The sequence below is a fragment of the Scomber scombrus genome, chromosome 24, assembly GCF_963691925.1.
Source record: "Scomber scombrus chromosome 24, fScoSco1.1, whole genome shotgun sequence".
NCBI lineage: Eukaryota > Metazoa > Chordata > Actinopteri > Scombriformes > Scombridae > Scomber > Scomber scombrus.
The window spans coordinates 4,865,200-4,885,440 of NC_084993.1; the positions used below are offsets into that span (position 1 = coordinate 4,865,200).

Sequence of the window (20,241 nt, forward strand, 5' to 3'; positions counted from 1 at the left end):
ATCCTAGGAAACACAATGTGGCGTGCCGTCCTCTAGTGACCTAGATTTGCCTAGACGCAAACCCTTACCTTTTCTAAATCAAATTTATGAACTACCTTTTTAATCCGTCTTTCAATTGAGCTTTATTGTATGTATTCATGTGTCTTTTTATTTTATGATAATCTTTTATGACCTTTTATGTTATTTTTTTTTACATTTGTATCCTTTGCCTACACAGCTGCGTTAACAGGATTCAGTATGCCAATAGCCTATTATTCTTATCTATTGGGTGAAAGATCAATATATAATATATATCAATATCAAAGTCAGGTATATTATTCGACGCCGATATTACTTTTGTACAAAATGTTACTTTTTTAAAAACTACTATTATTTTTTTGTTTTATTGTTTGTGCACTTAATTATTGTTTCTATTGATCGTTCTCTATTTTTGCTGTCCACTTGCTGCTGCAATAATGTTAATTTCCCCACTGCGGGACTAATAAAGAAATATCTTATCTAACAGAGAAACAGCGTATCATTTTTGGAAAAGGTAGTAGTTCCCATACCGGGAGTCGAACCCGGGCCGCCTGGGTGAAAACCAGGAATCCTAACCGCTAGACCATATGGGAAGCTGTTCAAACATGCCCAATATCACTTTATAAATGTTATCTTATATATATGTTGATTGTCAAGATACACACTATTAAATGTGCCTATTAAAATACATGCAAAAAGTTTTTAACTGTGATTTTAACTGTGTGGTTTCTTTCCTTTTGGACTTTTTGTAATTCCTCTATTTTACACTAGGGCGCAATAAAACATCACAACAAACCCAATTGTAGCGTATCGCCCGCTTTACAGTCTACGGTCGCACATAGCAACAAAGCGTCGCCCTTAGAAACTGTGTCACAATCGTCACGATGTTTTTTTTCTGGAATGCCGGTGTTATGACAAAGTCTGTTCCCCCGTCTATATGTGTTCCTTCGTCATAAAGACAATAACAACACAAAGGGGAGGGGAACACTATTCGAAGGGTGAACAGACTCTGATACAACACCGGCGTCTGATGTCGTCATCATTAATGGACAGTGTTGTCATTCTTGAAATGTGGGACGCGGTTGTCTTTTAATTTCCTTAATTTTCCATTCTTCGCTGCCTTTTTAACCACCAAGACCTAAAATGTTAGTAAGGAGACACACTCAAAATATTTTATCTGTAATTATAAATGATTTATTCGGCTGAGGGTTAGGAATTCAGGCATTTAGCCACGTTAGCTGCCTCAGGCTAATGGTAGTTTTATTCATTTATGTTATGGTTTCTAACATTAGTTGTCTGCCTTTTTCAGGGCTGACTACTGGAAGTCACAACCGAGGAAATTCTGTCAGTACTGCAAGTGTTGGATCGCAGACAATAAGCCTGTGAGTTGGCCAAAACGTGCAGGAGCTGTGGTCCATGTTGCTGTGGACTATTGATGCGATGCTAATATAAGTAACTCATCATGTGTGTTTTGATCTGCAGAGCGTCGAGTTCCATGAAAGAGGGAAGAATCACAAAGAAAATGTGGCTGCCAAAATTACTGAGGTATTAGCCTACCATGTCAAAAAAATAAGTTTTCCCTGTGTTTAAGGAGTGATTAAATCAATGCACATAGCAGGAGTGAAATGTTTAATGTAATAATCAATATGATCTCCAGGAATAAATAGAAAATAAGTGTATTTCACTTAAAACTTTAGTTGTAAAACTGAATTTTGACAATGTTGCATTTAATTTGACAGACATTTATGTTTATTTACATTTCTCGTTTGAGTCACTAGAACCAGAATTCACATTTTGCATGAATTCTACACTTGTATATCCTTGGTCTGCTTGCTCACTTACAAACATGGATTAAAAATTGAAATAAATAATACACAGATTACACATATACTATATTCATCTGTGATGGTTCTGTTACGTAAGCATTAATATTAACAGCCAAGAAAACCTGGCCTGTTTTGGCACCGTTTTCAGGACTGGCATGAGAGATAAGGTCCAAACATGACGGTCTGCCACAAACCTGTCTTCTTATTGGCTGCAAGCAGCTGCCACTCATCTCATCCTATCTCTCTCTCTGCAGATTAAGAAGAAGAGTATTGAAAAGGCGAAGCAGGAGCAACGTATGTCTAAAGAGTTTGCAGCGATGGAGGAGGCTGCACTGAAGGCATATCAGGAGGATCTGAAGAGGATGGAAATGGAGTCAGGTAATTGTTTGACTTTTTTATTAAAACAAGAGGAACCATTGATCTTTGATTGCACTTTAAATGAAATGTTTTTGTTTGTTAGGATCAGGTTCACAAGCCCAAACGACAGCACAGCCACAACCTCAGGCACAACCGCAACTTCAGGCACAACCGCAGACACAACCACAGACCAAAAAACCGCAAAAGAAAAAAGGGAAACCCAACAAGTCGCCCAGACAACAAACAGAAGTGCTGTGGTGGACTGAAGGAAAGACGGATGATGGAAACACATACTATTACAACACATTAACTGGAGGTGAGGAGACCTGAAAACACAGCAATAGTCATGCACCATATTCGTAAAATATTCCCATATATTCTCGTAAACTTGGTATTATGTTGTGTATGTATTGTTATGACAGACTCTCAGTGGGAAAAACCAGACTGTTTCAAGGATGAAAGCTCAAACTTTGCACAGCCTGCACAGACTAAGGTTATTATTATTTTTGGTTGTCATGCATTAAATTCATTTCATTTAATGTACTATCATCTGTTGGTTGCTGATAACATTAATCATAATTTTGTGTTTCTCTGTAGAGCTCCTCCTGCAGTGCCTGGATGGAAGGCGTCAGTCCTGATGGTCATATATATTACTACAACACAGAGACAGGAGGTGGAATCACTTTTGCTTAATTGCTATTGAATTTTTTTTAATTTTTTTTCTTCAGGATTACATTTTACCCTCATTATGGAGTTTCCCTCTCTTGTAATCAACACGTCTATCCTCTTTAACTCTCAGAGTCCAGCTGGGACAGGCCAGCAGACTTTCCCTCTTATGAGGTGTCTGGATCCAGCAAAAAGGGTCAGGAGGAGCTATTGACCCCTCAACCGGAGCCACTCTCTGGAGGAGAGGAGAGCTCCAATGGGGCTCCAGCAACTGAGGAGGCTGAAGTCACTGAAGAATCCAGCCAGCAGCCTAAAGTCCCAAAAATCAACTTCAGGGTGAGAGAGGAATCCTTTACAGTGCAGATGTGTCGAGAATAAGTTAAAAAAATTGCTACTACTCAACTAACCCACTTCTTTGGTTGTTGTTTTCAGAAAAGGAAAGCAGAGCACGAGCCCTCAGAACAGGAGGGAGAGGATAAAGCTAGTGGTGATGATCGTGAAGAGGATGCTGAAGAGACAAAAAAAGAGGAAGCGGTCCAAAGCACAACAACTGAGCCTAAAGAGGAAAAGGAGACACAAGTCAAGAGGAAGAAAGTAGTTAACCCATATGGAACATGGGAACAGATCCAGCAGGAGAAGGATCCATAGTAAGTGTCCCACCTGTAAGTGAGGAGTTTGAAACTGTTTAAGTGCTAAAATGTTTCTTAATGTTCTTTTTTCTTCTTCTTCTCTTTCCTCTCCAGTGCCAGCGTGGACTTACAGTTGCCCCAGGTGGAGGGAGCTGCAGTCATCGCTCCAGCTGAGCTGCCACCAGAGCCCAAACCCAAGTTCAAGGAGCGCATTATCACCTCCCTCGGAGATGAAGGCGGACCCGCTTCATTCAGGAAAAACAAGGCACAGAACAGCAAATCCAGGAGCCTCCGACAGAGAGACAATGACGACTGACTCAAACACATACTGACTTCATACTGAGTTCTGCAGGAAGATTTACACAAGTAAATACTCATTTTTTGACAATTAGATGTATCATTTTGATCATTGTCTATTAAGATTTTGTTGACAAAGATGCACAGCTTTTTCTTTTCTTTTTTTTTTTAAAGCATTTTTGGACAAATTGGATTGACAAACTTGAAAGACAAAGTAATCAAAATCTAATGCTGTTTTTTCCTGGAAACCCAAACTTTTTTTTTTTTTTTTTAATCCTTAAATTGTCTGGCATTGGAATTAATTTATTTTCCTTTGTACTGAAGTCTATCACAATAAAGGTGTGCCAGTTTTATACAGAATAGGTAATAAGTATACAATATTCAGCTCGTCAGCTTCCCGGTGTGTACATTTATACATGTGTCTATAGAGAACAATTCAAATAACTTTTTGTATTGTCCATATCTGTATTTTTTTTTTACCAGTGTGCGCTAGTAAAAGCCAGTGAGGCATCTGTGTGGACATGTCATTGCAATGTTTGTCTGTTAAAATGAACTACTGGTATTATTTCATAAAGCAATATCAAAAGAAGTGATTAAAGATCGGAAATTATGGCAATTAAATGAGAACTGTCAGGGTATTGATATATAAGACTAAAAGCCACAGCTGAAGAAAAGATGATAAGTATTCATTTCACAAGGATGGACACTGGTCAAGGCTGAAGAAAACATTAATTTATAATAACAGGCAAAATGACTGGAGAAAAATAGTGGGGCTGCCAATCAGCTGGCAGACACATGCAGGGTGTGACATGCTGCTGGGGAGCATGTGTGTATAAACATGATAGGTGATTTCACCGCACCCTGGCTGGCACAGAATCATCAAGGACACTTACTGAGTTCAGAATATTTACACTACAGTATATTGATGTCTGTTTACAGTCAGTCATAAAAACACAAGTGTTCTCTCTAACAGAGCCAACATTGGGCATGTGGCTCATATCTAATCACTCCAAAATAATTTTCGTTAACTTAGATGCAAAATGTTCCTGGAACTCAACATTATCAAATGGGCAAAATGTTAAATATAACTTTAAATATTAAGGACAAATAAAATGCATGACCTCAAAAGATACAGCTTAAATAGCTCTATTTTCAAAGAATTTGTCACCTCTGGGAAAAGGCAATTTAACACTCAATCCAGGCCATGAACAATAACAGACAAGTGAATGCATTTAACCTATCATAAAGAATAAGAATAAAGTCTTGTGAATAAGTTAAATGTAGATGAGGTCTAAAAGATATTCTAATTTGTCCTCCAGCTCATGATATATTTATAAAGCTGCTGTGCAAATTAATATGCAACAACATACATAATGTAAGATTTTATTTAAAAAAATAACAAGTGATAACTACAAATTGTCTCAAACTGCATAATTTACAGTATTACTACTGCATACATTTTGTTCCGGTATTATATCAACAATAGATATGTCAACCTCAGCATGTGGTCGGGCTGTCTAGCCTAAATACGCTGGAGAAGAACATCCACCAAATGACGTACTGTATGGTTAGTCCACTTGAGAGTACGCTGTGGTGGGTGTCAGTCTGCAGATTGTCCAGACTCCGGTCATTTCAGGCTGCTGTTGCTGTTCACCACCATCTCCAGAAGAGCCTCTCTCTCTGCATGTTCAAGTACATCGGAAATCATCTCGTCCAGGCCCTCCCCTCCTCTCATGAACTCCTGGATGTAGATCAAAACATACACATTTCACACCTCAGGTTGTAAGATGTTTCTTGGTGATAAAGAGTTGGAATAGCAAACTGGTATAACTGCTATCAGTTTAAAATACAGTAATACAGGTTTAATAGTTTCCCTTTTATCATGAAGAGTTTGGGGACTCCTGTGCTCTAACCTTAATATCTCTGGTAACATAACCAGTCCTGTGGTCTGTGACTCGATCCTGGCTGAAATGGTAGGAACGAATCCTCTCTGACTGAGAGCGTGTGCCCACCTGTGTAAGAATGAATAAATAAGTGTGAATACTGCTTGCATTTTCAACTATAAAAAAACTTGCAATCATTTTTTGTTGAGGGCAAAAACCTTTTATAGGAAGTCACTCACCTGCTGTTTTCGTGTCGTTTGCCTCTGCTCAGTCTCTTTACCCATCATGCTCTGGTAAAGCCGAGCCTTCAGCATGCGCATTGCCGTGTCTCTGTTCTGCAACTGAGAGCGAGTCTGCTGACACTCTGCCTTAGTACCTGTCAGGAGGGAAAGATCACCATTAAAACAGCATATGCATATGTTCACCATTAAAACAGCATATGTTTGGAAATATTAAGAACCTGTGTGAATGTTTTACCAGTGGGAAGATGAACGATGCGCACTGCGCTGTCTGTTGTGTTGACACTCTGGCCCCCAGCACCTCGAGCTCTAAATGTGTCAATGCGAAGGTCCTTCGGATCAATGTTGACATTGAACTGTGAACACAAACACAACCAATAAAAGGGTTAGGATTAGGGTTTGGGTTGGGGTACATAACATAAACAGAATGTGAAAAGGCAACCCTAACTCTAACCCTGATGAAGAAACAACTGTAGAGAACGGTGTACCTCAATGGGCTCAGGCAGGATTATAACAGTCATGGTTCCAGTGTGGATACGCTGCATCCTGGAGGAGAGGCCCACCTCAGGGATCCTCTGCACCCGGTGTGTTCCTCCTTCATTCTTCAGATATCTGTACACATCTTCCCCGACTATTCGTACTGCTGCATGGTGCAAACCACCTGAGCAACACAGACAATTTAGAAAAACTACTTCTAAACCTGCAACAACTCGTGACAGCTCAGTGCGTTTATGAAGATAAAGTAAGTTAATGGAAAAACACTGGCTGATTTTCTCAAGATGGAAACATTATCACCTTACTGTCAGTAAAATTCCAGTGTATTCAGAATATTAGAAATTTAAGATAAGAAAAGAAATCCCACTTTTGGAGTTGTTAATGTTCACTAAAAATGAATAAAAATCACTGGGGCCACTAAAACAAACACAATACATGATAACATTCTTGGAACAACAATTCATTTTACTCCATTTGACTGAAAGACAGACGGACATGACATGACGTACCATACTCAGCAGATGTGTAGTTCATAACCTCAAAGTCCCAGTTCTTGTAAAAGGCAAAACCCTGGTACATGTCAAACATTTCGGTGGTGAACTGCTGACAGATGTCCCCTACAACAACATAAACGGTAATAAAAGGTATTAGAAATGATCAGAAAGCATATGATGTTGTTGATGCAGGCATTTGGCGAGTGTTATTTACCTCCTGTTGTCCGACCTGACACAACCTCCAGCAGAACATTACTGGGGTCGAGAGGGTCAGTCGGCACCAGAGCTTTGATTAACTGGAGAGAAAGAATATACACTTAAATGCATTAACATAGGATGTTTTGTGACCCATTTAAACACATATTTGATAATCTTTTCGTGGTCTTACATCTTTTCTTAAGCCTAAAATTCTGCGGGAGATCTGTGCTTCCTCGTCTTTTAGCAGCTGGGTCAATTGTTTGTCTTCGTCTTTGGAACCAGCTGAACCTGCAGTCAAAGGAAGAATAAAACATTAATTTACATGTTAAGATATTTTAATCATTTAACCAAAATTAACAGACAGATGGTGAAAACCAGTTTACTACGTGATAAACATTCTGATTTGTGTTTAGTAATAGAAACTGGAGGCATGTTGAACTACTACCTCTGGTTTTATAATATGGGAATCAATCATTATTTAAGTGTTTAGCTGATCGATTTATACATATTTTCACAATTACTACTTGCAGAAAATACAGAATTAAAACATCTACTCACCAGTGAGAAGTGATTTGACTTCCTCAAGGTCTTTCAGAGCTTGTTCAATACTCTGCAGCACATTTGCCAGTGGCAGCAGCTCTGTGTGCTTCATAGTAAGCTCTTTTCTGTCTGTCTCATTGAGGTATGCGTGCTGTAACTTCTTGCTGAGCTCCCTGTACTCCTCCATGAGCTGCTGGAGATACTTCTGCACGGACTCATTCTTGTATAAGTCCCCCAAATCACTGTGACAGAGGCGCTTTGATAACACTGTGCCCCAGTGTTGCACCTGTGTACTGTTGAGAGTGGTGTGTCCTGTAAATGTCCTCCTCCATCCTGCTCCTTCTCTACTCCTGCTGCTGTAAACTACTCGGCTACAAAAAGAGCCCAAACCAAACCAGCGACGCATTTGACAACATATAGAAAATAAATAAATTAATACATAAACACAGTAACAGTATGTTCACAAGAGCTTTAGTGACAACTGACTGACACCACTTCTATTGTAGCCATGTCTGTAGTCCGCGCAGTCGCAGTAAGAGAAAGCGGATGTAGTTTAGGAAGCGAGGTCGATGAGCTCGAAGAAGTGCATTCTGGGAAATGTAGTTTATTATCTATGGGCCGTTATTCGCCTATCTGTAGTTGGATGACTTGTATTATATTTTCATCAAACGTTAGCGTCAACCTAATGAGCTAGTTTAATTGTTGTAAAAATGTCAAATGTCAAAGCCAATGAAGATGGTAAGATTATTTTAACTAGTTTAACATGCTTATTTTACAAAATGAAGTTCGTCAAATTAGTATTGAATTATTTCAGCAGCTGACACTATGAAATACATTTTAAATATAAATAAATGATAGCTATGTTCGTTAACCTAAAGCTAATAGCTAGCGTTCCTTTTTATTCATTTAGTTACTTTGAATGCGTTGTAGCTCTATTATTTGGTGGTTTAGTAGCTATTTATTTAAACCCTAACTTTTTGTTCTGTATTTATGTTAGCAGGACATCACTGTTAAAAATAGGTTGGTTTCACTGACAGAAAAGTGAATACATGTTTGTGAACTGCTCCTCAGGAACTCAGTGTTCATTAACCAAGGCAGTGGAGGATGTCACCCATCATGGACACGCCCAAACCGAGGCCTTAAAAGAGAAAGAGAAGACACTCAGCTCCCTGCAGGTTCACTTTTATTCCTAATTAAACTCAAGCTAACATTAACTTGACCTGTTATGTAGTATCTGAGGCAATGATATAGGTCAGGGGTGTCAACTCTTTTTAGTTCAGGGGCCATATACAGTCCAATTTGATCTCTAAGGGGCCGGACCAGTAAAACCATAGCATAATAATCTGTAAATAATATAGAATATATAATACTTATTCTAACTTTATTATAATAAACCATGGGGTTACCCTGGTAAGAAATACTGATGAAATGTGTCTTACCCACCAAGGACCTTCAAATCTGAATCACATTTCAAGTCAATTATTTCAAGTTGGATGTCCACCAGCAGACCAGAAGCATTGACTTTGAACATTGGTGAAAATAGCAATGCATTTTATTGAAAAATTGCAATTAGGACACCCCTGATATAGGTAGTAGTTGTAGAGGTAAAAGTTGTTGACATCATGGTTTTAGTGGTACTACAACCATAATAATTTGCCATATTATGGTTGGAGATCTTTACTTCTGACCTAAATCTATTGTTTGGTCCTATTTTGTCTAAATAGGTAAACCCACGAGGTTATATTTAGTCAGGATACAATGATAATAAGAACTTTGTAAATCACCTTTAAAACAGAATTTACAAACTGCTTTGACAGACAAAACAAAAGCAGGATACTCAGACAGCAATATAACAACAGAAAACCAAACAGTAAGGTCAAAACAAAAGCAAAGTTGATTGACTAACAGTAGCTATTACTACTCCGGAGTAAAATTGATGTTTCTGTAGGTGATCCCTGCAGTAAAGTTGTTTCAAAATATTTGTATTGGAATTACCTTTTCCACCCACAGAAGGTTGACCACTCTGTCTTAAAGAGCTATGAGAGTGGCTTTTTGGTTTCAACATGTAATGTGTTCTTCAGGTGAGTCTGTCAGATGTCGAGAAGAAAGCTGAGGAGGCAGAGCAGGAGCTGAGATCTAAAGTGAGGGGGCTCCACATAGTGGAAGGTGAGGTGGAGCACCTGGAGCTGCAGACACGACTCCTGCATGATCGCTGTGCTTCCACCAGCACAGAGAACTCAGAGCTCCAGGTTCATATTAGTGAGGAGGAGGAGAGCGCTTGCAAGGCACTGGAAGGGTTCAGCACTTATCGAAACAAGATCAAGAGCCACAGGGCAGCAGTTTCACATGCAGAGAGCCAGACGGAGGCCCACAAAGACCTGGAGGTGAAGAGAAAGCTGGTCAGGATGCTGACACAGACGAAAGAGGAGCTGAAGAAGGATTTGGAGAATCCAAATGGAAACACAGTGCAGATGGCAAAGGTGAATAAAATCGAAACAAGTGCTATAGGGTCCTGATTCTTTATTGGATTTTGAAGAAGTATGTTTTTATTTTATTTTTGGTCTGAAGGGCAACACATTTTCCTCTCTTTTTTTCCTGTTGTCCGTCCCTGTTTCTTAATTTCTTTCTCAATTCCATCGAGTTCTGCGACCTGCTGCATATGATTTCATTTTTCTGCATTTTTTCAACAGAGGGAGATTGATGCTCTGAAGGACGAGATTGCAGCAGTTAGGACGACTGTAGCTGAGAGGAGAGAAAAATTAGGAAAAGAGATTGACATCCAGACCCAAATAAAGAAAGACATAGAGGTATGACACACAAAATGTGCAACTAACAACTGCTTATAGATATGTTGAAAATCATACAGCACAATAAATGAAGTAAAAGCCACTTTGTCATGCTTATGAATACCAATCATCCACACCACTGGGGATCGAGCCCTCTGCTCTGCTGCACCAGGCTTGTGGAACAGCCTTCCTAACCGTCTGAGGGCAGCACACACCCTAGTCTCTTTTTAAAAAGGGCTTAAAAATGTTCTTAGCTATTAACTCTTATTATTATTTTCTTCATGTTTGTGCTTGTGTATCCTGTTATTAATACTGCAACACTTTGAGTTTCACTGTGAGTGTGATACAAATTAAATGTATTATTTATTATTATTAATATTTGCAGTGTTACACATCTGATTCTGAAATAGAAAACCATGAATAAAGACATTTAGATTTCAACCCAAGATCATAATTCAAGTCTCTGTTGTCTGTTAGTATGATACTAACGTGACAGTAAATATCTGTCTTTCCTGTCTTTGTTTCTTTTTGTCTTAGTTTTTTTCCACTAAAAACTGAACATTTATGTTTCCACTCTCTAAGATCCAAAACAGGCGCTATGAAGCCATCATCAAGCGCCTCCGCTGCCAACTGAGCAAGGCCCAGGCTGTCCACAGGTAAAAATAAATACAAAAACAACACCACTGATGGTGCAATCTGTATTTGTATTGCTATGAAGTGCTTATGCTTGTAATTTCAATGAATGTTTTGCATGGATGTTAAATCTACCTTTATGGATGACAAGCGAAGTCAGAACTAAAGATAGCAAAATTACAGTTTTTATTTCTCCACAGTAGCTTTAAAAGACAGACAGAGAGTGAGGGAGAAAGACAGGGAGAGATCTGTTTTTTTTGTTTGTAATAATAATCCCCATCACTTTTAATACTATATATATTTAATATTATATATAACTTTTCATTTATTGTAATGTAATAGGAGGCTCTTTGGAGGCAACAGCTGCAAGGTCCCACATATTAAACTCTACTGACGTGTGTCTGCTTTACACAGGCAAATGTCTGGAGATATCTACCACATGGAGAGACAGATAGCCAAACTCAAACAGCAGCGGGAGTCATCATAGAACTCAGCGGTCAGTGGTCATTAAACTGCGGTGTCAGACATGTCTGATGGGTTAACACAGTTTATGAAACCCTTCTTGTTTGGATGGAAATGATTGTGTTATCAGCTGCAAAGTAAAGCCTGTAGTTCTGTTTGTGTTGCTGTTACTACATTTGAACAGCTGGGGGCAGAAGTGTCAACAAAATGTCTAACTTTATCTTCTTAACTCCCATCACAAAGCCCTCATCTCCACTGTCTTTGATACCAGATATAAACAACGCTTATCACTTTATTTGTTTGTCTTTATGAAGAGGTTTTTTTTATAGAAAAAATAGAAGAGTATTAAAATATTTGACACATCTGTTTATGTAAGACTGGATCAGGGGCAGCATCAGCTGGGCATGGGATGATGTTTCAGGTCTGGTGGTCTGATATTTTAGGCTGAGTCACATCAGCTTGTCTTGTCAATGTCCACTACAGTGACCCGTCCAGAACAAAAGCCAAGTGTCCACTCCAACTGTCGATGAGATGGTTTTGTTTTGGTACGCGATGTTCCAGCTTCCGCTTCACCGGGTCGGTTGATGGAGTGCGAGGTGACATCCTCACTGCCGGCTAACAAGGGCGTGACTGTGCTACTTCAGCCATATCTCAAAAACTAATTAAACAGCAATGCTGCTATTCCAGAGCATTGCTCCACATCAGGGTGAATTGCATCAGCCTCAAAATGAGTTTCCTTACAGTTCACACATTTTTCCACCTACATACCCATTCCATACATACCTAAATGTATTAGAAAATGTATGTAAAACTGAAGAAAGCCATGGAATTGCATATCCAAAGCCTGGAAAGGAAATTGAGACCAAACTATAGAAAATTAAATTTTCTGTGGCATTATAAAGCTTAAAAAAGATGAAAAATACCCACACACATTACTATCTTCTTCCTAATACTTCTTATATTCTTCATGGACATGACTTTTGGATGTGTGTGTGTGCGTCTCATGACGATTGTCAGCTTTCTAAAACTTACCTGTCACACAGTTAGTCATCCACTAGATAACAAATTAACAATTAAAAAAAAAACAAATACAAGTTTTGGACAATGAGATTATACTTTTATTTGATGAAATATTTGTGGTAAAGGTTTAGAGCAGGAACATACAGTGTACACAGCTTTAATTTACAATCAGGAGGTCTGGTTAAATGTGTGGGAGGTAACGGACACTGTTTGATGAATTATCTAAAAGTGTTTACATTACCCACTCAACCACAAATTATAGTTTAAGGGTTTACTTCCTCAATGGTGCACTTGGGGAGTCCGTCCAGCCAGTGTGGGATGTCTGCTTGGACTACAGCTCTGCTCTGATTGACCTCATGAGCTTTTCCCCAGTCTGCTCAGCCCAGAGGCTCCTTTGCTCAAATGATCAAATTACACACTCACAGGATTACACAAAGATAAACAGCAGCAAAATGTCCAAAACAACTTCTCATAAAGGACAGGCTATGTATATATAGACATGCTGCGGTGTCACAGGCAGAGCGATTTTCTTTCTCCCTCTGACCGTCCACATTTTACAGTGCAAGCACGTGCCTGTACACTCGCCCCCACAGCACCATTGCTAACAGTGTGACCTTTTGAAGTACACAAGACATAAATACTCCTCTTCATCCCTTCTTTAAAAAAGAAACAACAACACACCCTTTTATCAAATTAACTTCAAATGTAGACTAATTATGTGTTATATGCCGTAGTACAGTGCTGTTAACTCAGAGTGAATCATTTGCTGACCAAAGTTATGCAGGTCATGTATTGTTAAGTGCACTGTTTTACATTTACAGTAGAAGGTGGACTTCTTCTAAATGCATTTCCTTGTAGTTTGTTCCTTGTTGTAAAACCCTTTAAAATGCCATCCATTTCCTCCCAGTCCAAGTAGATTCAGTCATGCTAATTAGAAAATTAGTTTAACACCAGTCTTCAACCACATGCTGGTTTTATTTATCTAGCAGTGACACATTTGTCTGTTCTTTGGCACCGGTTGTCATTTCAAAACATACTTGGCAAAGGCTGCTCAAATGGAGAAACTAGAAGGGGAGTTTTGGGGATTTACCAGCCAGAAAATACTTTTAACAAATGTTTTACACCATCAAGAAGTACCTCCACATTCTCTTCCTGTAAAGAGATTATCATGTAGTGACATGAAAAATGGATGTGTGTCCTATGACCTTTAATAACAACCTTCACATTTTTTGCATTTTTAAAAATATTCGTTCAAAACAGCCTCTCCTTCTTGCAAGAAACATGAGTCGGCCTTTTGATAAACGAGTGTGCCAAGAAAGCACGCCTGGCAACATTTCAGATCAACTGACAAGCTATCTGCAGAAAGGCTGAGCACATCTGCTTTTGCATGCAAGATTATTATCTTCAATAGATGCAGTACACTATGAATTTATACGTTTCTACCCATAGAAAGCAGAAGAACTCGGAACTTGTCAATATATTTGACTAAGAGTGACTCAGCGTGTTAACAAAGCTTATCACCCTGTATCAGAACGTGTAATGATAAATAAAACATTATAAATGTCCTTAATGGGCAACATTTGGACTGAATACTAATGCTGATTTAGCACAACATGTACAGTTACAAAATGACCAGATGCACCAAATATTTTGTGGGTCAATGAAAAGGATTCAGGACAGCTATTAATAACATCTGTTTTCCTATCAATGCTGCATCATGAGGCTTTTTGTGTTTAGTCAGTGAGAAATGACATCAGTTTGGTGGGGAAAAAAGTACTTTGGTGTTAAATCTGGTGTTTATCTGCGCAGCTAGATCTAATTTTGGTGTTGTAATCCCGATCTTTTTTTGTCCTGTTATTAGATTTTATGTGTTTTAAAGGTCCACCTGCTCCATCTGGCTGTAAACATATAAATGCAGGAAGACATGGTGTGTTTTTTTGTAGATGTGCGGCTGTAAATCTCTGCTCTAAAGGAACAGGTTTTGGATGTTGGAAGCCGAACAGAATGTGACAGCCTGTAATTTAATATCTCGCGCTCTGCTGTTTGTTTTGCACAGTCACAGCTCTGACTGCACGCCTCCCTTCTCGAGCCTACTGAAGTGTGTCTGACTGGCAAATTTATTGTTGTTTTTACCTCCTCTGGCCAGCTGCCTGTATATGTTGCGTGGAAGCAGAAACAGCTGACCTGGAGTGTATGAAAAATCGTTGTGCATGCCTCCAGTGTTGGGTTATGTGTAATAAATTCCTGGACTCTTTCTACAGTAGGTTGAGGTGTATGTGTTGCAGAGTTTGGCTGAGCTCTGTTGAAACATGACAGTAAGGGTGTAGGGGGAAAAAACAGCTGATGCATCCTTGGAGCTTGTGTTTATTGTGCTGGTTGTGTGGGTGTGTTCGTTATTTCAACGTGATGAAACTCTCATCTGTTCTCTGATGTTTTCATGTGCACGTGTATGTGTTAACACTGCCTGATTTCCAGTAGTCAAATCCAATTTTATACATTTTATCTCACCTCTAGTTACCTCTTACTCCCAAGATAATCCTCCATTGTTTCCTCTTTAAGTGTCACTCATGTACTTTGGACAGATCACTTAATATACAAATGTATCACCTGCTGTAGCTCCCTTTTTAAATGTCAAAATAAGAAGCTAAGTTAGTCAGTCAGACTGCTTTCACATCCCTAACAAACAAAACACCATGGTGATATGTTATGGTCATAAACAATCATTACAAAATGTTTTTAACGCCTCGTCCTCTCTCTTCAGGTGTATTGTTGCATCTGGCTAATGGTAGGTGGCTCACCATTAGTTGGGCTTATGTACACATAAACAAACTATAGAGAAAAGTTGTCTTGTAGCTGGTTCACAACTGTGAAAAGGTGGAATGATATTTCCAGGAAACACGCCTGAAATAATCTTCAGCAGACTCGCCTTCGCTCAGTATCACTTCACATGTTGTCACACAAGCTTAACGAGTCAGTAGAAAGTGCTGGATTTGTTTGATCTCAGAAAGATGAACTCAGTTTCAGAGGTTAATTGCCTGCGTATCAATTTCCAGAGAAACCTGCATTTCACGATGACTTCAAGAAGCTTAGACACCCCTCGGCCCCCCAAGGCGTAAGCTTCAGTATGGATTTACCTAAAGAGACCTGAGAGAGTTTACTTACCTTCTATTGTTTGTATAAGTAATTACTGTCTCTGTAAAGTTACCCAGACAACTCTAAGAAGTTAAGAGGTCTGTCTGACAAAGCAGTAGTCCTGATTCACGAGACAGCAGCTCCTGGCCTCTATCAGAATCAGTGTGTAGTGTGTGTGTGTGTGTGTGAGGGTGAGGGTGTCGCCAAATTAAAAAAGATGTGAGGATGGGATACCCCTCAAAAGACAAGCTGAACACACAGGGGAAACCAGTGTGACTGCTGGCCTCTAATTGCTCCCATCGCTCCGTGTTAGACTAAACAACAGCGTTACAAAAGTCTTACTTTATAAGAACTACCTTATTTAGCTTTATTATGTATCCAATTAAATATACAGTAATAATCGGCAATATGTGAGTCATTGATGACTAAAATTTTCCCCTCAATTCCTTTTTCTTCTTTCACTTAAAAACCAATCCACTTGTTGAGTCACGAGGGCGTTTATCAAAGGTTTCTAGTTTCCAGAGGTCAAAAGGTGTGCAGCACAGAGGACACCAGTTCAGAGCTACATATTTTAGGGCGAGGTTAAGAATTCGCCTGGGCAATGTTGTGGTTTGCACGGACACGAATAATCCACAGATTAGTCGGACTTTGCATGATGAATGAGGGATGAGGGAATTAAATAACATGACGTGGCTACAAAGTCTCTCCCAACCTCAGACAAGCTTCCCGGATAAAAATAGACGTAATAAAGCCATAAAACACGCCCATAACAGAGCCACACCCTGCTATGTACCTGAGCAACGCAAACAAATACTCACACACACACTTAATGTCACAGTATTCATGGCACACACCAGTCTTTGTTTTAAAACCAGCTTACATCATATAACACACGAGAGTCGTGTATGTGTTGTATGATTTATTACTTAGTCTCCTATGACTGTAGAACACACACACACACACACACACAGATATACACACTATATTGTATATGATATATATCAGGACCCCTGCCAAATGTACATCTGGGAGCGTGTGAGTCAGTGTTTCACACCCACCCACCCACACACCCACCAATGAGTCATTTTTCTAAATGCTCTTCAGCATTTTGCCATCATGAATCCTCCAGAGCTAATCAGATGGCTACAGCTTCTGTCCCAGAGAAAGAAAGCATTTAAAATCACGTTAGAGCCAAAACGATCAGTCGATTAACTCGGATTGTTTCTGTGCTTTATTTTTAAACCAAAATATGCTGTGGTTGCAGCTTCCTAAAATATGAGGACAACAATTTTTCACTATTTTTGACATCTTACACGCAACACAATTTAAGTTATTGTTTGTTGCAACGCGAAATCATCTATCATGTTATGCTGAAGCCTCAAATTGATTCAATATGTAGGGACATCTGCTTCTTCTGTCCAGACTCTCTGATTCAGTGTGTATGTGTGGTGAAGAAAATATTGATATTGTTCCTTCAAGTAAAAATCTTTGTGTAAAATATAAAAGAAAGCTTTAAACATGTGTACATCAACACTAATCTGTCTTGGTTCTGTTTAAAGAGTACATGGTGATCTAGATTTTTTAAAAAACAGCTTGATCCAAATCACATAAATGACATTATTTTTCCAAAATGTCCTAAATTTGAGTGCACACACCACTCTAGTTATAAATAGCGAGGTTCCGGTGTAAATAAACAGTGCAATGTGGGACACTGGATGCTTTATGCCATCTGCGTGCGAAGCTAAACCGTGAAAAGATCTGGCCTCCCTTGAAACTGCGACACAAGGCCTGAGGAGGCTGATTCTGTTCCTCCGCATTCAGAAAGTAGGACAGCTAGGGGGAGCAGCGGGGAGTCCTGGGTCGTCCATTACATCATGAGAACAAGTGTGCAGGAGCAAGAGGAGGGGGCTTTGCTTTAGCTCGTTTCCGCCTCTCTCCGTATCCTAATTGCAGACAGAACAGTGGAGCAGTAAATTATGAATGAAACAGAGGAAAGTATTTGAGGGCAGGAACTAAAAACTCAAGTATCTCCTACTCTCTCTCTCTCTTTCTCTCTCTCTCTGTGTCCCCCCCCCCATGCCCCTTTTTCTCTCTCGCATGCAAAGATGGAAAAGCTTTGCCGTCCTGTACATACTGTTCCCTGTTTATTTCCCCCGCGCACAGGCACACTGAAACCACAGCTGCAGTTTTATCACTCTACGGTGATTTTTTTTTTTTTTTTTTTCGCAGGGCATGAACATGGCCAATGAAAAACATGAACGTCCTCCTCCTCCCTTACTTGAATGTTCTTGCTCCCTCCTGTATGACTAAGAACAAAAAAGGCTTACTCACATTTTAGATTCAACCAGTCTCTGTATGTAGACAAACATTTGGTGCATATTGCTGCGAGATGATGTATCCTCACGGTGACTTTTCCTGTAGTGCTACCATGAGGTTGAGATTTTGAGTTTCAAATATTTATTGTCCCACAAGAGGGAATTATTTTTGCAGCAAGTCAGCATAAAAACATAAAACCATGAAAACACAGCAAGACAATAAAAAGCATTAAATTTGCCAGTTTTATACACATTATTCAGACAAGCAAGGAAATTTAGTAGAGACATTCATTTCCCCCTCAGGATGAATCATAATAGTTTTGGTTGACTTTTCATCCAAGATTGGCTTATATACAAACACCGGCAAAACTGACATCCCCACTAGCCTCACCTGTACGTTGTGATCAATAGCAAACATCAGGGGATCACTAAAATTACTGTGATTCACCCCTGACGGAGGAATGAATGTCTCTTCCTGCTAACACAAGATGGTGAACATGTTAGCATGCTGACATCTGCATTTAAGCTCAAAGCGCAGCCTCACAGAGCTGCTAGCGTGGCTGCTGACCGGCTGTAACAAAGACAAAACATCCTACCAGTCGCTAATATGCTCCAGAGTTTTATCATGCCTCATTCAAGCTTTTGAATAAATTCCTACAAAGTGAAGCTACGCAAGCAAAATCCGTCATTCTTCAGTGTTGAGATGTGAAAATCAGATAAAAAAGGGCTTGTTTTTATCTCCAACAAACCCCCATTTGAAGCACAAGTAATGTAAGTTAACCACTGCACATTTGCAACATCGCTCTTATCCCTCATAATAACAAAGGAAAGGTCAAACTCTAAAAAAAAAAAAATGGATTTAACATTCATCACTGCTCTATTCCTCCCATACCACTTCAAAAAAATGTAAAAAAGAGACTCCTGACTGAGATAAACACTTCATGCAAACAAACCCAGCAGCCCTTTTCCAGCTCCTGTTTATTAAGAGTCTGCTTGTTTACCTCTCAGTACTGTAAACCAGGTGTGTGTGGGTGTTTAGATGCAAATATTTTCCTTTTCTCTGCTCTGGGTGCACAAAGAGCATGCAAAAAAATATCTCAGTGTACATTATACTAAAAACACTCAGCCAAGTAAATGTTAATGTCAGAATTTCAACCTTTATCATCGCCTCATTGTGCTGAAGCAGGTTTTTCATACCAGCGTGTCAGTCATTTAACACCTACAGAGAAATAATCCCTCCAAACATGGCGCATTACAAGCTTTACTGTCAAATCATCTTCCTCTCATTCGGAGCGTCTTTTGTAACCCACGACAACTACAAATTTCACATTGGCTTTCACACTTTTGTATTTGTAACAATGATAAATTATGTACAGCTGCATAACATACAACAATCATTGGGTAAAAATGTGAAATGATGCTGTTTTTTTTCCTTGTTTAAAGCACATGAGGACTTCAGTAGTTTACACATTCAGCCCACGCTCTGCTGTATCGTGACTGAAGCTCAAACACTGACCCCTTCCTCTGCTTTTGTTTGCCAACTCTCAATTTTCTTCCTCTATGGTTGTTTGATTGCGTGCGTACATCAGTCTGAATGTGCGTGTGTGAGTTGTACCAAGCTTTTTTAGTTCCCACATCTCTAAAGTTACAAACACACAGTATTCGTGTGGTTGCTGGATGACGGGAGAGAAATATAAGATCTTCTCCGAGAAACATTCGAAAGAGAGAAGAGGAGATGTGGATTAATCTGGGAAAAGTTGCGCTATAATTAGAGGCATTAAATCAACGCTGCCAGACGACAAAGCACAACATTGTGTGACACAGACGATTCAAGCATGTGATAATGATGTCAAAGCATTTGAGCACTGATGTAAGTGAGGAGAGACAGTTAAGAGCTATAATTAAGAGTACTTAGCACTAATAGATTTAAGTGATCGATTTGTTGGTCAAAAATCATTAAGTATAGAAATATGAATCATACATCTTGTGATTTTTAATATAATTTCTATTAAAAAGCAAACCTATGATCCAGACTGTGATGATAAGCATTTGGTATCAGTTCATTAGTCACTCAGTCAGAGCTTCTATAGATATTTCATAGTATTTCACACTTTATCTGATAGAAATCTATCTGATGTAAGGATTAAGAGTAAAGATGAGATCTACTATATGAGGAGGAAATAGTAATAACCAGCTGCATTTATCTTCCCACACTGGACACACAACTCTTTACGAAACAGAAATTTGGTGG

At 39.2% G+C, this 20,241-nt stretch overlaps 3 protein-coding genes and 1 non-coding gene across 4 annotated transcripts; 2 read left to right on the forward strand and 2 right to left on the reverse strand.

Moving 5' to 3' along the window:
• Positions 1-539: 539 nt before the first annotated feature.
• On the reverse strand, positions 540-611 carry trnae-uuc (transfer RNA glutamic acid (anticodon UUC)). Its single transcript has one exon. It is a non-coding gene; the product is annotated as a tRNA-Glu (tRNA).
• Positions 612-1,092: 481 nt separating this feature from the next.
• wbp4 (WW domain binding protein 4) lies at positions 1,093-4,313 on the forward strand. The gene is made up of 10 exons (XM_062414743.1): positions 1,093-1,163; positions 1,328-1,400; positions 1,501-1,563; positions 2,099-2,222; positions 2,305-2,517; positions 2,624-2,694; positions 2,799-2,874; positions 3,001-3,203; positions 3,300-3,514; positions 3,611-4,313. Coding segments are annotated over exons 1-10 (1,242 nt in total). The 5' UTR covers positions 1,093-1,161; the 3' UTR covers positions 3,813-4,313.
• Positions 4,314-4,436: 123 nt separating this feature from the next.
• On the reverse strand, positions 4,437-8,131 carry mtrf1 (mitochondrial translational release factor 1). The gene is made up of 9 exons (XM_062414742.1): positions 7,661-8,131; positions 7,293-7,390; positions 7,119-7,200; positions 6,920-7,027; positions 6,404-6,576; positions 6,154-6,271; positions 5,916-6,052; positions 5,707-5,805; positions 4,437-5,534 (listed from the first exon to the last, which is right to left on the reverse strand). Exons 1-9 carry the CDS (start codon positions 8,046-8,048, stop codon positions 5,421-5,423), a joined length of 1,317 nt encoding a protein of 438 aa, XP_062270726.1. The 5' UTR covers positions 8,049-8,131; the 3' UTR covers positions 4,437-5,420.
• Positions 8,132-8,352: 221 nt separating this feature from the next.
• On the forward strand, positions 8,353-11,548 carry LOC133976607 (coiled-coil domain-containing protein 122-like). Its single transcript, XM_062414854.1, has 6 exons — positions 8,353-8,380; positions 8,714-8,817; positions 9,724-10,122; positions 10,333-10,449; positions 11,011-11,084; positions 11,476-11,548. The coding sequence occupies exons 1-6, from the start codon at positions 8,353-8,355 to the stop codon at positions 11,546-11,548; spliced, it is 795 nt and encodes a 264-aa protein (XP_062270838.1).
• The last annotated feature ends 8,693 nt before the right edge of the window (positions 11,549-20,241 follow it).

Bases quoted from the DNA above. Each gene is read 5' to 3' on its own strand.
- wbp4 (XM_062414743.1), top strand. The intron at 1,564-2,098 runs GTATTAGCCTAC...CTCTCTCTGCAG, and splicing joins TGGCTGCCAAAATTACTGAG to ATTAAGAAGAAGAGTATTGA. The intron at 2,518-2,623 runs GTGAGGAGACCT...TTGTTATGACAG, and splicing joins TTACAACACATTAACTGGAG to ACTCTCAGTGGGAAAAACCA.
- mtrf1 (XM_062414742.1), bottom strand. From the start codon at position 8,048: ATGCGTCGCTGGTTTGGTTTGGGCTCTTTTTGTAGCCGAGTAGTTTAC. The intron at 7,201-7,292 runs GTAAGACCACGA...CTTTCTCTCCAG, and splicing joins TTTTAGGCTTAAGAAAAGAT to TTAATCAAAGCTCTGGTGCC. The intron at 6,272-6,403 runs GTACACCGTTCT...TTGTGTTCACAG, and splicing joins TCCTGCCTGAGCCCATTGAG to TTCAATGTCAACATTGATCC.
- LOC133976607 (XM_062414854.1), top strand. From the start codon at position 8,353: ATGTCAAATGTCAAAGCCAATGAAGATG. The intron at 8,381-8,713 runs GTAAGATTATTT...ACTGCTCCTCAG, and splicing joins TGTCAAAGCCAATGAAGATG to GAACTCAGTGTTCATTAACC. The intron at 11,085-11,475 runs GTAAAAATAAAT...TGCTTTACACAG, and splicing joins AAGGCCCAGGCTGTCCACAG to GCAAATGTCTGGAGATATCT.